The 19,515-nt window shown below is 35.0% G+C and overlaps 1 protein-coding gene across 1 annotated transcript in view; it reads left to right on the top strand.

Annotated features, from left to right (window-relative positions):
* LOC121738625 (sodium channel protein Nach-like) overlaps positions 1-19,264 on the top strand; it is a 75,755-nt gene extending 56,491 nt beyond the window's left edge. Inside the window, exons 10-13 of the mRNA XM_042130811.1 lie at positions 1,426-1,479; positions 4,689-4,833; positions 11,696-11,802; positions 18,930-19,264. Coding sequence (XP_041986745.1) covers positions 1,426-1,479; positions 4,689-4,833; positions 11,696-11,802; positions 18,930-19,153 — 530 coding nt within the window. The 3' untranslated portion in view covers positions 19,154-19,264. The remainder of the gene's footprint in view (positions 1-1,425; positions 1,480-4,688; positions 4,834-11,695; positions 11,803-18,929) is intronic.
* The last annotated feature ends 251 nt before the right edge of the window (positions 19,265-19,515 follow it).

The following is a 19,515-nucleotide window of genomic DNA, read 5'->3' as shown; positions in this document are numbered from 1 at the left end:
CTCTGTGAATCTCCCCAGCTGTATAGCTGGGGAGATGTACTATCAGAGAAGTTGATTTCTATGCAAATCGGGGACCTAAGTAGTTTGGTTGCGTTACGTCAAACCCAGCTGACAGATCACAATTATTAACATTGATTTGACATATTATTCGACCAAATAAGGTTGGTCTGTCAATTGCATAGGAATCAACTTCCTCGATGGTACATTGTACACCCTAAAGCAGCGGCCGGCAACCTTTCGACAGACAAGAGCCACAAGGTGGCAAAATAAACTAAAGGCGGGTAAACCTCATACTCGTATTTACCCTAGAAGCTCAATATACGGTACCTACACATAATGAGGGGAAATAGGTGTTTTGTTATATAATGACTCAAACAGCTACGTTGTTAAGTGGCGATAACTACTGGCAATATTAGAAAACATAGTTTTTGAAACTTATTCACACAACATTCGCGGGCCGCAAGTACCGCGGGCCGCGTGTTGCCGACCGCTGCCCTAACGTATTATCAGCTTTATCACTGTTTTGTTACACCTTGCAAAAAAAAATCGGCCAAGTGCGAGTCGAACTCACGCACGAAGGGTTCCATACCATTGTGGCGGTACCCACAATTCGCCTAACATTCCTGCATCGCGCTATCGAAGTTTTCTGAGTGCATCGGTATATACAGACAGCTGAGATGTATCACGTGGGCTCCGGCCTGACCGGGCATAACACCTCGCTCGGTCGGAAGATCTTCCTTTTCCTTCCTCACACCGTTATAAAGTAAAAATAGGCCAAAAATTTTGTGTTTTTGTATGGGAGTCCCCTTAAATTTTAATTTTATTTTTAATATAATTATTATTTATAATTATTATTTATTATTGAAGTAAGATTTTGTTTTTAGTATTTGTTGTTATAGCGACAATAGATGTACATAATCTGTGAAAATTTCAGAAGTCTAACTATAGCGGTTCTTAAGATACAGCCTGGTGATATACAAACAGACAGACGGACAGGCAGTCGGCCAGACAGACGGACAGACAACGAAGTCTTGGTATTAGGATCCCGTTTTTAAAAATACAGCAATAATCTTCAGTAGAGGAACGTTCCTTTCATATTTATTAATTTCCTATTCTTGTTTTTTATACTCATGATATCAGCTTCCAAAGTAATATCGATTTATTTAAATTCAAGCATACATTCAGTATCTCACTAGTATTTACAAATTACGGTTATTTGAAACACACGCCAATAGATCGACAATTTCATCAACTACATACTGGATGTTTGAATTTTTTTAGGTCAATTTTGAACTAAGATAAGTAAAATAATTGGATTCGGCGCGATCTCGGCAACGCGGCAAATGTATGGTCAAGGTAGTTTGCTCAGGGGATGGCCCTAAGCTCTATTATTTATTATGTAGAAATTAATGATTGTCTTTTCAGGTACCATTCGGGTGTGCAATTTCCGTGACATTGAATGTGTGGAGCACGTTCTACGTAAGCACATCTTTATATTATACACATTTTTACGGTATAAAAATGTTCGGTTCCCGCGCGATAAACATGGCGCAACAGAGGTGCGGGCGTCATCAGCGGGAATCCTACATTTTTCCGGCATAAAAATGTCCGGTTCCTATGCGAATGTGTGCCCAGACCATACGTCGATACTTTTAGTCAAAAAAAAAAGAACAGCGCACTTTTCGACTCTGAAAAATGTACGGATCCAGCGCGATAAACGAGTTGCGGACATTTGAGTGCAAGTAACAATGATCTCCATTATACAAGTACGCTGGATCTATGATACCCACTATTTTTGTGCCATTTGAAGCGGAATCAGCGCCCCCATTATTAGGACCGAGAACTAAATTTGACGTAACCATTGGTAACCATGTATTTATTTTAATTCTCTATGGCTTAATCGTTCGAATTGTTTTCGTGTTTTAAAAGGTTTTTCGCGATTAAGTAATATATATATATATATATATATATATATATATATATATATATATATATATATATATACATATATAATCTATACTAATATTATAAAGCGAAAGAGTTTGTTAGATTGTTTGTTTGTTTGTTTGAACGCGCTAATCTCAGGAACTACTGGTCCGATTTAAAAAAATCTTTCAGTGTTAGATAGCCCAGTTATTGAGGAAGGCTATAAGCTTTACTTTATCATGGTAAAACTAACAGGAGCGAAGAAATAGAGGAAAATGTGGAAAAAAGCGGGAAATTATTTGAAAGGGCTTATCTCACGAACTACTAGAGCATTTTTTTGTTATTTGGGTGAGATAAGAAATTAGACCACGTGAAGGATCATAGGCTTTTTTGTGTACTAATTTGTCTGTGAAATATCTAATTTAGGCGGGCGAAGCCGCGCGGAACATCTAGTATATATATAAGTTCATAGTTAAACTATGAAAGGGTGTATGATAAGTAAAACACGGTACAAAAAGGGATGTGGGGTTACATTTCACAAGTAAGTGATTTTAACAGCTCATTTCTACGATATTAAACTTTTATTGATATTATAGGCACTTAAAAATGTGGCACTAATCCTACTATACCGTATTCACCACATATTTACCTTTGCTTTACCGATTTTTGATATACAATAAAATTCAATAGTGCTGGAGTTTTCTGTCGATAAAACTTATCGATATCTAGTATATAGTAGTAGTATATTATAGTACGATAGTAATACAATTAATATTAAATAATTGTAATAAATGTATACAATTAATATTCGATAAGTTTTATCGAGAGAAAACTCCAGTACTATTGAATTTTATTGTTTACGGTTAGAACTAGGGCGGTATCTAATCGCCTTCGTACCTCTAACTTTCGTTCTTGATTGATGAAAACACCTTTGGCAAATGCTTTCGCTGATGTTCGTCTTGCGACGATCCAAGAATTTCACCTCTAACGTCGCAATACGAATGCCCCCAGTTATCCCCTTTAATCACTACCTCTGAGTTCTGAAAACCAACAAAATAGAACCGAGATCATATTCTATTATTCCATGCACGAAATATTCAAGCGGCATTTTGAGCCCGCTTTGAGCACTCTAATTTGTTCAAAGTAAAATTGTCGGCCCACCTCGACACTCACTGAAGAGCACCGCGATAGGATTTTGATATTGAACCGACGTTTTACCGTCGGCTCACCGACGATATGCTCCGCAAACGTGTCAGTATCACCGCGGATGCGGATCACCGACAGCGCGGCGCACAAATGCAACTACGAGCTTTTTAACCGCAACAATTTTAGTATACGCTATTGGAGCTGGAATTACCGCGGTTGCTGGCACCAGACTTGCCCTCCAATTGTTCCTCGTTAAAATATTTAAAGTGTACTCATTTCGATTACGAGGCCTCGTAAGAGTCCCCTATCGTTATTTTTCGTCACTACCTCCCCGTGCCGGGGAGTCAATATTCTTGTCCTAATGGTCGACATTATCTGAATCTGGAAACGTTTCATCGTTATTAGAAAAGACAGTTGTACATCACTAGTAGTTCCAAATACTCCCACTCATGGGCAAATTACCCAGATTCTGGTTCCAGGGGGGGGGGCAAATCACCCAGGTTCTGGGCCAGGGGGGGGGGCAAATCAGTTTTTCATAAGCTAGGTGTTTATAAAGAATAAAAAATTAATAATTTTTAGTTGTAAAAATATTGTATTGCAAACAAATGGCAAAAATTCGTTCTTAATTTTTAATTTTTATAGATAAAAGTACTAGATAATATACTTAGTAGGAACGTCAACATGATCCAGGGGGGGGCAGCTGCCCCCCCTGCCCCCCCTCGGTACGCCCATGCTCCCACTGCTGCTATCAGCGCCAATATGGCGACATGATGGTGACTTTCAAACGTCATTTTTACGTTAAATTTAGTTCCTATCCCTAAAAAATGGGGGAGCTGATTCCGCTTCAAATAGGCACAAAAAATAGCTGTCATTTCAAAGGGTATCATCAGTCCAGCGTACTTGTATAATGGAGGTCAGTGGCAAGTAAGCTGTTATACCTGTATTAACCATCAACCACAATTATATATTATTATTATTACTCAATTATTCGCACAATTGAAGAATTCTACGAAAAATTCTGTTATTGGCTTTCCTAGTATTCCTTGTTAAATATTTCCAATTCTTTTATTAATAAAAAAATCTAACGTGCCAATAATAAAACGACTGCGTATCTACCTTTTTAATTTTTGAATTAATATTATTTATGGTGTAGAGTACTATTCTCAAATCGCGGAATTCTGTCTGTAGCGGTCATTGACGCCCTGTCAAAAAACTTGTCATTTTCTATACAACCTGCGATTGACAATGAAGGGACAGATGTTTCTAGTCTAAGGATGATAACGTATTTTTAACCGACTTCCAAAAAGGAGAAGGTTACTCAATTCGACCGTATATATGTTTTTTTTTTTTATGTATACACGATGTGAACACAGTATTAATTAATATATAATGTCACTTCTGCAAAGTCGTAAATAGCTTGTTGGAGATTAATTATCACACGAACAGGCAACCAAGACGTTTTCCGATGAGAATATAATAGTCTGTTTTTATAACAAGAATTCAATTTGATTCTTAAGTTAACAGAATACAGTGCAAGTATTTTTCACATAGCCGCTACACTTGAAATATCAATGACCACCTTAAATTATTCTGACTATAAATACTGAAATTTTTAGGGCCAATAATAAACGGCGAGGACATAGACGAAGAGATAATGTCGAATCTAAACTGTCTACCGGAGTGTGAACATTACGACTATAGGCTGGAAGTGGCGTTGGGGAAGCTGGCGAGGAACACGCCTCTCAGTGGAATACCTTTCTAGTGAGTAGAATCTATACTAATATTTTCATAAGCGTGGCTGTCTGTCACGTCTTCGTGTCTTTAGGCAGAGTAGACAGAACTAAGGAGTACCTCGAATTAAAAGGGGTGACAGATGTGCGAGTAAGTACGCGGACTTATGGCTCGACGATCTTAATCGCCTGTGTGTCAGCAAAGAGCCGCGAGCCGCGAGCCTGGGGGCATGGTAATCCAGTGTGAGCGATTCTCGTGTGTCACCGACGACGTGAGCCGAGTAAGTTCGCGGACTTAAAATCCGCGTACTTTAAGTTCGAACGTCTTTCAGGCACTCAACACAAACGGGCGAATATACTTCTTTCATAATGCTGACGCATTAGTACGGCGCGCGCCGGCCGCCGGCCGATATGACATACTACGTCAAACGTATAAACCAAGTATACAGTGTGTTAGTGTAAACACCGTTTACACTAACACACTGTATTTTGACGGGCTCATTTGACGGTTTCAAGGATAACGGTGTCTACACTAACATCTTGTATGTAAATCTCTTATGAATCGGCCTACTCGTTTGTTCTGTTTACTCTGGCTTAGGCTTGAACGATTTCGATATATTTTCATTTGTCATGTACAGTGATGGTTGTCTGTCATATCAAATGTCGTGTCAACCACGGTCCACGCATATGACAATAATTGTCAATTGACTGATGTACATGGTAAAGCTATTTCGTGACATTTGACTGTTGTTTGACACGATAGACCCTACGGCTACATAGCTCGATCAGTAATTGGCAAATGAAGAAAACCCTTATTTAGATGAAATTTGTTATGGATACTTTATATATGGATATAGGATTGGTTTTATCTAAGATTTACAAACCGCGATTGACAATGAATTGACAGATGTTTCTAGTCGTGGGTGTATCATAATATTTCGCATACACCATACACGATGTGAGCACAGTATGAATTATGTATATATCACTTCAAACTCATAAATAGTTGGAGATTATCTACGAAGAGGTAACCAAGACGTTTTACGATGAAAATAATATAAAAGTCTTGTTTCTTTACAAGAATTAAATTTTATTCGTTAACAGAGTGCGAACATTTTTCACATAGCTCCTGGACTAGAAAGGTCAATGACCGCTGGTGCCACCTTAAATTATTGTCCAGACTATATTATCCTATAGTTGGAGAGTATAATAAAAATGTTCCATTACATTTTCGCTTCGATTAGGTAACAAAACACCAAAAAAATACAAAAAAATACAAAAGTACCTGTAGTCTGCTTATACCTAACAGTTTTTATTATTCAATATTGTAAAAGGGAAAATATTAAATTCAAAGGATTTAATCCTTCAAAAGAGAGAGGTAATCTGTGTTATATTGAAGGGTGTTTTACATTGGTCGATTTTGCCCGAACCACGAGTCGCTTTATTATTTATTATTTCAGAAATCGCTATGAAAAGTACCAAATAAATAAGGACGTAACGTGATGACTGATGATATAATTATGGTGTTGCATATCGTATCCATATACAACCACGTGAGTTGTGACATTGGTGACTCTGACGTGGTAGTGATAATGATGATGATGATGAATGTAATTTGCATAGTAGCATATGCTTTCAGTTCTTATAACAGCGCCCAAACCCCTAAACTTGTATCTATAAGTAATCCGGAGTCCTTTTAATATATTCGGGACCATAGCATACCTTGGTGCAAAATCTAACTTTTTGGTAACATGTGCCTGGAATACATCATATAAAACCAAAATCACCAAATGTTTCCATTTGAATTTCAAGAAGTTTCCTCGATTACTAATAGATCCCATCATTGCAGGTCACAACTTTTGTGAACATGGGACTAAATTGAAGTGAATCCCTTAAAAAAAATAAATATTAAAAAAAAAAAAAAGTGAAACCTAATACAACAAAACAAACATTTTAGAAATTTGAAAATATCCACAGCTTTATAACCTCTTCCTTTTTGGAAGTCGGTTAAAAATTAAACGCCACACAGTTATTGTAGCCCAAAAAACGGACATCATCTTTTTATTTGTTGATTCGAAAGAGTACTTAATTACAAATCCCCGAGTAAAACACCCAGGTGTCTCGCTTTAATAGTTTTTGAATTATCTCGAAAAGAAAATCCCAATCCCGCGTTCATAAAAAAGTGAAAAGTTATTATATTTCAAAATTGGTACAGATTAAAAAAAAACATGTAATATAATACTTGTAGGACGTCATAAAGTAAAAAGTGGCACTGTTATTGAATTTTTGTCGGTCGCGGTCGCTTGATTGGAACATGAAAAACATTGGAAATGGACCACAGTTGATTTTTGTCCAGCAAGACTCGAGTGTAAATCTCGTCTTACTACAGATGCGCAAAAAATCTGCGATGCTTTTAAATGATATCGTTTTCAATATTTTCTTTGAAAAACAGAGCTATTGTAATATATTTTATCGTAGTCCATGGATAAAATCTAATGCATTTTTCCGTACAATGGACTATTTCCGATTTTCCAGATTGTAAATCTGATGTCTGTTACTTCTGACTAGTGATGTAACAAAATATATTCGTATGCGCATCTTCAAAAAAGATGCGAATATTTAGAACGAATGTGTACAGTGTAAACATAAAGGAAAATATTTTTTGTATTATGGATGCAAATGAAATGATAATATAAAATATATCTATATACTCGTAATATATCCCGCGGGTTGCAGGTTGAGTATAGCTGATCTAGCTAATATATTATCTAGATTTACATATAATCCACATTTTTTATTTCGAATCATTTTAACGGTTCAAAAGCTTCCATTAATGCAAAAAACGTCAGTTTTCAAATTGTTACTTAGCCACTTCATTAACTGCAATTTATTGAAATAATTCAATCAACTCAAAATATTATATAAAAAGCCTGCACAATGCAAACAAATAAAAACATTGAATATTATTTACTCGATGTCAATAAATTGTACGACTCTCTTCGTTCAAGAGGCAAATTCGCACTTGGCAAATAAAAAAAAAGTTATAATTAATAAATGAAAATAAATGAAATATTATTTACGTTATAATGAATAATTAATTATAATACAGGTTGTTAGGGTGAACACCATCCCTAAAGCCATCAAATGAGCCCGTCATAATGAACAACTTTTTCTATGAGAACAAAACCTGTTAATAATTATTTGACTCGTCCATTATTTGATATAATATCATTCGCACTCGCAAATATTGAAGTTAAATATTCACATCCGCATTCGTATTCGCGAATCCAACATTCGTTACATCACTAAGTACTTCTTACGCTTAAGCTGTTTCTTGATTTGCCTATACTAAGATGCAATTTGTGATTTACGTGGAAAAGTATAGGTAATTTTTATCTCTGAGAATTGTTTCATGATGATCTTGAGTATTTGAGACATTAATTCCGAAAACTAAACACAGAAGCCATTCATAATATCCATTTATAATAAGATAGCACCTGCGGTCATTGACCTTTCTAGTCTTCAAAGCGATTTACTGCATAATCTGTTCCAAACGTGTATACAAAATCGGATATTATCGTTTCTAGACTAGACTACGGCACAATTATAGACATAACTACTCTGTCTACTCTGACTACGGGGACTGGCGGGGACTACGGATACTAGAAACATCTGTCACTTCATTGTCTATCGCAGTGTGATAAGTGTATAGAAAATGTAACAAATTTTTGGCAGGGGGCTACGAATAATAAAAACTAAGGAAAAGTAACTCCGTCAAAAAACATGCTCCACAATACTTGTCAAAAAAGTGTACCTTAGGTACACATATCAATACATTTGCAATATTTAGGTGACCTTGAGCGGTACTAGGCTGACGTTACATGACAGATCAAAAGGAACCAAATTTAAAACGGTAATAGTATGGGAGTTACGATTCCCTAGTTTTTATTATTCGTAGGCAGGGGGTCAATGATTACTATCGTCAAGTTACGGCATTATGAGAACATCTGTTGTTGGATTTACAACAATGTGCTTCCATTAAAAATTCCACTTTTCTAGCTTAAGCTGGCTATTAATATTTTTTATAAAATATCTAATTATCTAATTAATTTCCATCGAAGAAGAGCTAGAAAATTCTAGGTATTTCGCGAATCAGCTTATATAAGCTGAAGAAAAATTAAAGCGAGATTGTTAGCTGAGATTTTCTAAGAAGTTGTGAAGAGCAAAAATATGTTTTAGAGGATTGCTAGTTAAAAGTTGTCGCATAGTCAATGATAACTTAGATTCATTAGATAAAAAACTTAGATACATTAAATAACAATCAAAGCTTCAGTTATTAATTTATGGATTAGATCCATACTAATATTATAAATGCGAAAGTGTGTCTGTCTGTCTGTATGTCTGTTATGTCTTCACGCCCAAACCGCTGGACCGATTTTATTGAAATTTGGCATAAAGATACTTTGGGTCCCGGGAAAGGACATAGGACACTCTTTGTCCTGAAAAAAATGTACGGTTCCCGCGCAATTAACGAGTTTTGGCGCAACGGAGTTGCGGGCGCCATCTAGTAATAAAATAAAGATTTTATTTCGGTCCATGGATAACACGTAACTGTTTAGTAATAATTAATCTGTGCTATAGAGACCTAATATGTATGTATAGTGTTGTTTAGAATGTTCTTTGAGTAATTTACTGCTTTCCTTTCTTTGGGGTTCTTTGTTGACTACGGAACCCTTTTCCGTAGTCAACAAGGAACTCTTATAGTTTCGGTCTGTCCGTCTGTCTGTCTGCGGTTTTGCTCAGAGACTATAGGACCTACAGAGCTGTAATTTAGCATGAATGCACATATTAATGATGCCGACAAAATGGTATATAAGATCTTAATTTTTTTTAAGTAAGTACCTACCTCCCCTGCACATATATTAGCGGAGATGATTTTTTTTTCGCGTCCACCCCATAGTGTAGATTGTTGTTGTATAGGTTTTTCAAAAATATTACGAGTATTAAAAGATCATTTTTCGATTCCGAGAGCTTCGTATGTGAAATATGAAGTTTTTAATGTGGAAAAAATCGTTAGAATCCAGTGGCTTTTACCAGCTAAACGGTTGCTTCTGGAAATGTGAAAAAATTCACGGAAGTAGGAAATATGCTTACTTAAGCAGGCGACTAACCCTAAAGTGTCGATTTTATAATTTATTTTTATACTTACTTGAAAATAAGCCGCGAATTGTTTCATTTCCTAAAATTCGATACTACATTATATTTCCGAGAATTCGATCTGAGCAAAACCATTATATCTTAAAAATTTCTCGATAGAAAAAAATTACAAAGATGCATCTAATTTTCACGAATTTTTCATTTATTGCCATAACCGTGCATTGAACTATGTTAATATTTTAACACATTGTATAAAATTCTATCATTGAGTGATCGACCTAGTGGATTCTAAATATGTTGTATATTTATCGAGTTATTGAGAAAAAACTAATTTGGCGATGAATCCGCGTCGTTCTTTTTCACCTGGCATATGAAAGACGAGCGTGAGTGTGAAGAGAGAAGGACGATGTTTGATTTTTGGGGTTAGTCGCCCTCTTAATTTTAAAGGAAAACTATCACGGCTAAGATGACTTCATAAGTTATTGAGTAATAGTCGATCAACTATAAAAATGTATTCGGCGAAGTATAAAGGAACTTTTCGTTCAAATTCCCTTAAACGTAACTGAGATGATGTTGTTAGTGTTAGAAAAGTGTAAAACACGTTATTCATGTACATTCATTGACCATTAAAAATATCAAAAACTAGCGGTACCTACTACGGAACCCTATAATATATTACGCGTGGCCCGACACACACTTGGCCGGTTTTATACTTTATTGAATATTAAATTCGCCTATTTATCCATAACAAAAACCATCCTTTTATTACTAAGTATTATTATAAATATTAAATTTTATTAAAATCGGTTTAATCATTATTAAGCGTCAACAGCGTCCAACGGGACGCTTAAATGACTGAGCCGATTTTGATTTGAATGCGATAGTGCATGTCTGTCTAACCTTTTCAAGGCTAGTCCTCTTACTTATTATGATAAAATTTGGTACGGCAATAATCGTAATTTGATTTCCGGATACTGATAGGACAGATTTTATGATTAAAAGTTGTCAAACTGTAGAACGGTTGGATCGATAAGACTTTATTCTCCAAATTTCGGAAAAAAATAAAAGCATTCGCATTGGTATTTGTGGAGTAAAGGTATTCGAACATTTACAACAATCATTGATGACATGAGTGGATGAAGTGAGTAACACTTTACAACAGAGCAATCCATACCAATGAGTTTTGGGGCAACGGAGTTGTGGGCGGCAACTTATTTATAATGTCTGTATATATAAAACTCAAAGGACTGACTGATTGACATAGTGATCTATCGACGCACAGCCCAAACCACTGGACGGATCGGGCTGAAATTTGGCATGCAGGTAGATGTTATATGACGTAGGCATCCGCTAAGAAAGGATTTTGATAAATTCCAACCCCAAGGGATTAAAATAGGGAATGAAAGTTTGTATATAATAATACTTCTTAACGCGAGCGAAGCCGCGGGCACAAGCTCGTTTTTGCAGATAATTTGAACAAACCTTGTATTACTTACTTCCTCATCTTCATGACGTTTAGTGTATTATTAATACGCTTTTATTAGCTTGGGATACCGGAATCTTTATAATAACGGAATCTTTGAGCACGACTTTTACCTATAAGTCCAATCAATTCGAAAATTTGCATACGTAATAACAGCCAATGACAATGCAATAATTTATTAAAATATTTAAAAAGAGCATGTTTATTTTTAATTATTTTAACATAATAATATTAATATTATTTTATTTTACAGTGATAATATAAACCTGGAGAACCGTTCTGTCTTAAACGTGTTCTTCAACGACCTGGTGTCGACCAGGTACCGCCGTGATGTCTACCTCAACTGGCAAAATATATTGGGTAAGTGCTGAAGAGTGCGAGAAGTGCTGAAGAGTGAGAAGTGCTTTATAGTGTCATTGGATCAGCGTTGCCAGATTTTTTTCGTGCCCAGTTTCATCCCATTCCATTTTAGAACTTTTTAACTGAAAATAGCGGGATTCTTCTTCCAAAAACGGGACATAGAAAAATCGTATAAAATTAAAAGTTTTCGAAGTTTTATATTTTTATTTAAAATTACGTTTACGTGACAATAGATAGCAAATGTAGCCATACAAAATCCACCATCTCCCACTCTTAGCTTCATTACGCACCTTTCTTTCTCAGCACGCTGACATAGTATGTTTGAGTTATCCCCGAAAAGCGGGACTGAGGCTGTCCCGCGCGGGACATTTAATTTTGATTTAAAAATCGGGACCTCCGGTCATAATCGGGACGTCTGGCAGCGCTGCATTGGATATAGTTTATAGCTATTAGCTGTACTAGCTTTTATTTAGTTTGCTACTATTACTCAAACAGCCGCACTCAGAGACGAATAATATAGCCTTTATTTAGTTTGCTACTATTACTCAAACAGCCGCACTCAGAGACGAATATAGCCTATATTTAGTTTGCTACTATTACTCAAACAGCCGCACTCAGAGACGAATATAGCTTTTATTTAGTTTGCTACTATTACTCAAACAGCCGCACTCAGAGACGAATATAGCTTTTATTTAGTTTGCTACTATTACTCAAACAGCCGCACTCAGAGACGAATATAGCTTTTATTTAGTTTGCTACTATTACTCAAACAGCCACACTCAGAGACGAATATAGCCTTTATTTAGTTTGCTACTATTACTCAAACAGCCGCACTCAGAGACGAATATAGCCTATATTTAGTTTGGTACTATTACTCAAACAGCCGCACTCAGAGACGAATATAGCTTTTATTACATAAAAAGACGCACTCAGAGACGAATATTAATTTCTGTAATTAAATGAAGATTTTGACATAAGCCCCATACATTATCTGTCAAACTATACATTAAATTGAAGGTTAATCATAATTTAATGCGTCTTAAGTGCGGCCGAAAGGTAAAAATACGTCTGTTTTCAGAGTTACTGATTCCTTTTCAATATAGCATGCACGCGTTTGTAACAATAGAATCAATATAAACATGAATAAAACAACATTCATCACGAAGATCAAATGTTTTTGTGAAACATAACAAAGCGATGTCATCACTCACAAATCGGATTATTAAAAATATTCGACCAGTGTTTTTTGAAACATTTTTTATGATGCTCTCTAGATAAAAAAATATTCCGCGACCCCTCACCCTTTGCTTTTTTGGTATGTATGCATGTTTATATGAATACATCATTTTGTTCAGATTCGTTCACGTAATATCTCTATTCTTTATTGTTTCTATTCTTTATTGTTTTTTTACTGAAATAGTTCTCTCGATCTGGGGAACTCCCCTACAGAAGCTTCACCACACCCTAGGTTACGGATGACGAACTAATGGCACGCGAGCCACCAGTGGCACATGACATAAAATTTGGAGCACGCTACTGGTCACAAAACTAGTAGGTATCGAAATAATTATTTTACTAACAATGAAGGTTATAGATCCAGATCTGCATAGTGAGCACCAAATTAGGCAAATTTTAAAATACGCACCGAATCACAAAATAATATTATATTGAATGGCACGTTTATGACTAATTCTTCAGAAAAAGTCACAGAGATACGAAAAGGTTTGCCATCCCTGCCCTAGGGGGTCGCGACGCCCCAGGTCGACAATCACTGGTAAAGAAAATCCACACAAAGCTTATGTGGGCGCATATTTTAACCGACTTCCAAAAAGGAGGTTATGATATGTTCGAATGTGGATATTTATTTTTGTATGTTCAACGATTACTCGGCCGTTTGTGAACCGATTTTGAAAATTGTTGTTTTGTTGTAAGTACCAGCTTTCACAAAAGTTGGTACCATGTTCACAAAAGTGGTGACCTGCAGCCTTATTCCCGAAACTGATATCAGATTTTTGACGCTTTAGACATATATAATAAAATAGAGCTATTTTGGATGTGTAAAGTGTCAAAAATCTGATATCAGATATCTGTTTTGGGAATAAGGCTGCTGATGATGGGATCCATGAGTAATCCATGGAACTCCTCAAAATTTATATCGAAATACATATATGGTGATTTTGGTTTCAATTTGGATCTAAAAAGAGTGAAATTATTGTTTTGAACAAAAAATTAAAACCGACTTCCAAGTGAAAACAATAACATTATATATTCTTAAATGAACTAAAAAGTATTAAATAATTCTTACTCTTTCAGAAATTGCCTAAACTTCAACTATTTCTGTACACAATCTTCATAATTTTGAAGTCGGTACCAGTCCCAAAAATTGAAAATATTTTGTCATAGAATTCACGATTCTGAGCTGGTACCGACTGCAAATGAAGATTGTTTACAGAAATAGTTGAGGCTTATGCAAACTCTGAAAGAGGCACTACTAAAGAGTAAGAATTATTTAATAGTTTTTAGTTCATTTAAGAACTAGTAATGTTATTGTTTTCACTTTGAAGTCTGTTTTAATTTTTTGTTAAAAATAATGAGATAAGAAGCTACGCAAGCGAGAATATGTCATCTGTATTTAATCGTTTGATGTCCGATTTTTGTGTCAAAAAAACTGCATTGTTTTAATTTTTCATGACAAAATTGCTTTCTAGCGACACTGCAACGATACTGTATCGCTGTATTAAATTAAAATTGTAGAATTACGGTTGCGGCTAATGCTACTTGTGCGCGAAAACTCACAATAATATGGTTAAATTGTATATGATATAAGCCTTACATAAAAGTAAGGCTTAAATCGTGTTCACCCGTCGGAAACAGGTGTTGTGTTATTAAAAATTCGCTTACACGCCCCTTGTTTTCGTATTCATGTGATATGTGTGTAACTTGTAGCCCGTACTATGAATCCTTTTTTTCGTGTGACTGGCGCGTTTTCGAGATGATAAAACACCGGCCAAATGCGAGTTGGACTCGCCCATGAAGGGTTCCGCTGCAGCAATAAGGTTTATTTTTATGAAATGAAAAGGTTTTTGATTTATTTTTATATGTCAGTTCATTTAATGAAAGTAAAATTAAGGTTTACCATTTATGACAATATATTTAAAAAAAACTATAAGTACCTATGGGGACCCCTAAAATGTTTAATATTTTTTCCATTTTTGTATCAAAATCTTAATGCGGCTCACAGACTACATCTACTTACCAAGTTTCAATAGTACAGCTCTTATTCGTTTCAGAGAAAAATGTCACAGCCACTTTTCTCTGACTGACTGACAGACAGACGTCAGAAATACATGACAAATCCATAATGATTCCGATTTTTGCCATTTGGCTACGGAACCTTTTAAGGTTCCCATCCATGTCTTTAAACGTGGATGGGAAGGATGAATAAAAAAATAGTGTTTTTATTTTATTTTAATTTTTTAGGCGCATTATTTTCGAGATGAGAAAATACATTTAACTCGTAACAATGTTTGTAAGAGCGGATTAGGCCATAGTGTTTTTTACATGATATAGAACTTACGGCACAAAAGAACACAGGGTTCCCGCTATAGAAATTAGAAAATGATTCCAATCGCTGATGATTATTGCATCCCCTCAGTATTCGTTGAGTTGATTGTGCGTTGCCACCATGAAGCTAATATAGAGAGGAGGTGTGGTAATCGAATTTCCTTAAGAAACGACGCGTGACAATTTGCGGGGTGAGGGGGTGTCAAGATCCGCCCACTTTTCATTCATTTATCGGCTAAAAGCAAATGAGAGAGGCGGAATATGGACTATGAATCAATTTCTTCGATGAAAGATGATAATCTACGCTCGATCAGAATGGGATCGCAATGATAGTTTTGTTTGCTAAAAAAGTAGCGTTAGCAAAATTTTCTGATAGCATTAATTTACTTATAGGTAAGTAATCGACCAATTCTGTACATTAACGGCCATTCCCAATATTTGATCTATCTCTGGTTTTGCCCTATTAGAGATAGGAATAGCTCACATTAGACATAAGAGACATATATTTTATGTCAATTGTGAGCTATTCCTATCTATAGTAGGGCAAAACCAGAGATAGATCAAATATTGGGATCGGCTGTAAGACTGGGTTGCACCAACTAACTTTCACTTTAAGTGTAACTTTAACTACAATGCAAAATGTCAAATCTTTGGTTAAAGTTAAAAATTGACGCCATCAAGACGCCATATGTAACCATAATCATAGAGCTCGACAAGGTTGTAAATGCGCGTGACGAAAAAAGGAACTAACGCTGTCATCATACAAAAAACGCCATTTTTGACAGTTCTCTTTTACCAGCAGCGCCCCGCCCACGTTCATTTATAACCTTGTTGGACCAGCTGTCACCTGTCAATTTCTCCGATCAAAGTTAAGGTTAAAGTAAAAGTTAAATTTACCTTTACTATAACTATAACTTTAACTTTAACCACGCCTCTGGTGCAACCCAACCTTAAGGTATTACCTTGTTTTTGGTCATCCCCGTGGCAGCTTCAACTCTTTTAGTTAAGTACTTTATTTTTTTATTTTTGAGCGAATCCAAAATTTTCATGAAAAAGATTTGTGGTAATATTTTATCAATGAATGTGATTCGGCTATTATTTTATTAATCAATTACTATAATAATATCACATATTACCTATTAATATCACAAAAAAATAAAATAAAAACTTAAAAGAAATGTCCGCAAATAAAAACGTTTTTGTTTGTCGACCCTACGGCTGGCCAAATATCAGCCGCGCGCGTCAACAATCAACATTAGCAAACAAAGTATCATTGCGATACTTAATAAAAATACAACCTCCTCGTTTGTTGGAAGTCGGTTAATAATTTAATTCTAAATACGGCCATTCATAGTAGTTATCCAAGATGACGACAGATGGCGCTTTATAAGTAATATGATAATAAAAGCTATATAAGTACGGTTTTAGCTATTAAATGTGTTTAAGACAAAGTGTGTCACGGTTTTAAGTATTCAAGTATGATTATTGCAATAAACTTATGCAAAATTATAAGCATTTACGTCTGTATTATCTTTCAAAGGTCTGGCCATCTAGTGTCAAGTAGTATAATTAACTCTGAAAGCTAAAATGTTCTAGAACTTTTATATGTAAATTACATTTAAAATTATTAACAAATGAAATATGATGGTATTTATATTATCAGAACATCTGTCTGAGTGTTTCCGACATTACAAAACACAATACTTCATCCTTTCCTTGTTAAAAACGCAAAAAACACTAATTTATTGGGAGTCTCGTTACGTGTGCACCTGACAAACGCTGAAAGTGTACTGACTTAAGCCCCGCCCACAATGATGACGTCAGGACCTAGTTGAAAATCACAGTGCACAGTTGCTTAGGCCATCTCCTCTCTATAATAGCTTCATGGTTGCCACTTGCCAGTCTTTAAAAAAATTGAAAAAGTCTACCAGTACTTTTGGTTTTCTTATATAAAGGAAATTTGATTGGCTACAATAAAATAAAATACCTTAAGGCCCTGTATTCCCAAAAACGGACGATTTTCAAGATTTAAAAGTGACAGTAGACACAAAAATATAGTAATTTAAATTCTGAAAAAAAAATATATGTGTTAGTTAAGGATCTAACACAGTGGAATTTATATTCCATTACACAATATCATGAACTTCACTCGATAGAAAAAAATCCCAAACTTACCTCTTTTTTTAACGAATTTTCCATACTATGTCAAAATTATTTGGAATTTTCAGTTAATTTTTGCACTGAATTAAAGACAAAGAATATATCTAGGGCGATTTGTTTTTTTGACTCGATTTAATTGATGTATAAAAAAATGACGATCAAAAAACTATAAAATAGCAGGCGCAAAGTGTGTGAGTGAAAGCGTACCAGCCGAACCTTTGCGCCTGCTATTTTATAGTTTTTAGATCGTCGTTTTTTGGAATACAGGGCCTTAAAATATTTTAGTCCGATGTTGAGTAAAAGTACTTTAAATATAGTTACAAAATATATAAAATTATTCCTATGCTATTATTTAAATGATTTTTACTTTCGAGATATCATGGTAAGGCTCATAATCCTCAACAAAAACAGAGACTGGACTCGTAAATTGTAATAGGATTTTGACCAAGCTTAGTTCGCATAGAAAACGTTCGTATTGTATTGAGTATTCCATTTTTACAATAACCTCAGAAGAATTGAAAATAAAACTACATATTATTTGTTAAAATAATTTTTCGTCTAGATAATTCTTTTACTTTTCAAATTTAGTATTTTTTTCGACTAAATAAATTTTTGTGTACTAAGATTGCGCCGCGTGTTTATGTAATAATTATCTATATTAGGTACGTAAATAAACTACATTCAACTTTAAAAATATTGAATAAGAGTCTCATCGTGAGAATATATTAAATCAATAATTAACTTAAGTCACAGAATATATTATGTACATTAGTAGTACCAACTTAAGTGTAATACGAGTAACGAGTTTAAAAAATCTATGGAGGTTATGTCAAAACCTTCATTAAATTAAATTTATTTACGGCCGCGCTCAGAGACAAACATATAATTACTTAACTATAATTAAGTAAATGAAGGTTTTGACATAAGCTCATCTCATCATCATTTCATCATCTCCACATTATCTGTCAAACTCTTACTCTCTTTGGCGGTACTCGTAAATCTCTGTGAGTTCTGTTAGAGATAAGTTTTTAGACTGAATAATTAATAATTATAAATAGTTAATAGAAGCAGGCGTTACTTTGCGGAAATCCATAGCTTAAAATTTTGTATGTTATTATTTTTTAGCAACATTCCGCGAAATAAACCTCAACCTGTAAGTAAATGTGTGAGTGTACGCATAGGCATGCGTACAGCACCTCCCTCCTCCATGCAAGAACCTGCACACACACAAGCAATAATAATATTAGCAAATTCGTGCAAGACCACCATGCAAGTTGAAAACATCGACGCGCGTTTCGCCCCAACACCGGAGCATCCTCATGATGACTCTACGAACAACGTCCTTCAAGTCAAATCAAGTCAAATTTTGAATAATCTTATAAGTACGTATCATTTCTTTTCAGCTGCTTTTGGCGGTCTTCTCAGTTTGATGCTGGGCTTCACCCTGGTCTCAGGGTTCGATTTCTTGATGTTCTTCGTACTTCAAGTGGCTTATGAGTTCATAACACAGGTAGCTTCGAACCACCAAGAGCAAAATGTGATAAACGTAAGAGAGAAAACGATAAAGTTTGGTAAGACATCGTACGGTATTCGTCGTAACTTAGATTCGGAGACTCGCAGGTATTAGGAAGAAATTGTAATTGAAGACGTAATGGAAGAAGTAACTAACATTTATTGAAGATGTCCGTTTCTTACATAAATGGAGGTCCCAACCTATTCTATGAATTGCAATTAATATACTTTTAATACAAAAAACGAACATTTAAAAATGTTAGTTACTCACTTCTTCCACTGTGAATATCTAATGAAAAAAGCTTGGTTATACTAATTAAATTATTTATTAGACTGTACTTAACTTAATTTTCTTAGTGTTGGCTTTGACGTTGAAATGATTTCGTTTGACATTTCATGTCATCATTAAAATATTGTCATGACATATCATTTAACGATGTCAAATCATAATGTTTTCACATATAAATAATTCTTATT

This window comes from Aricia agestis, chromosome Z (assembly GCF_905147365.1).
Source record: "Aricia agestis chromosome Z, ilAriAges1.1, whole genome shotgun sequence".
In the NCBI taxonomy this organism is placed as follows: Eukaryota; Metazoa; Arthropoda; class Insecta; order Lepidoptera; family Lycaenidae; genus Aricia; species Aricia agestis.
Note: the sequence above shows the minus strand (reverse complement) of the source record. Positions and strands in the feature narration are given on the sequence as shown.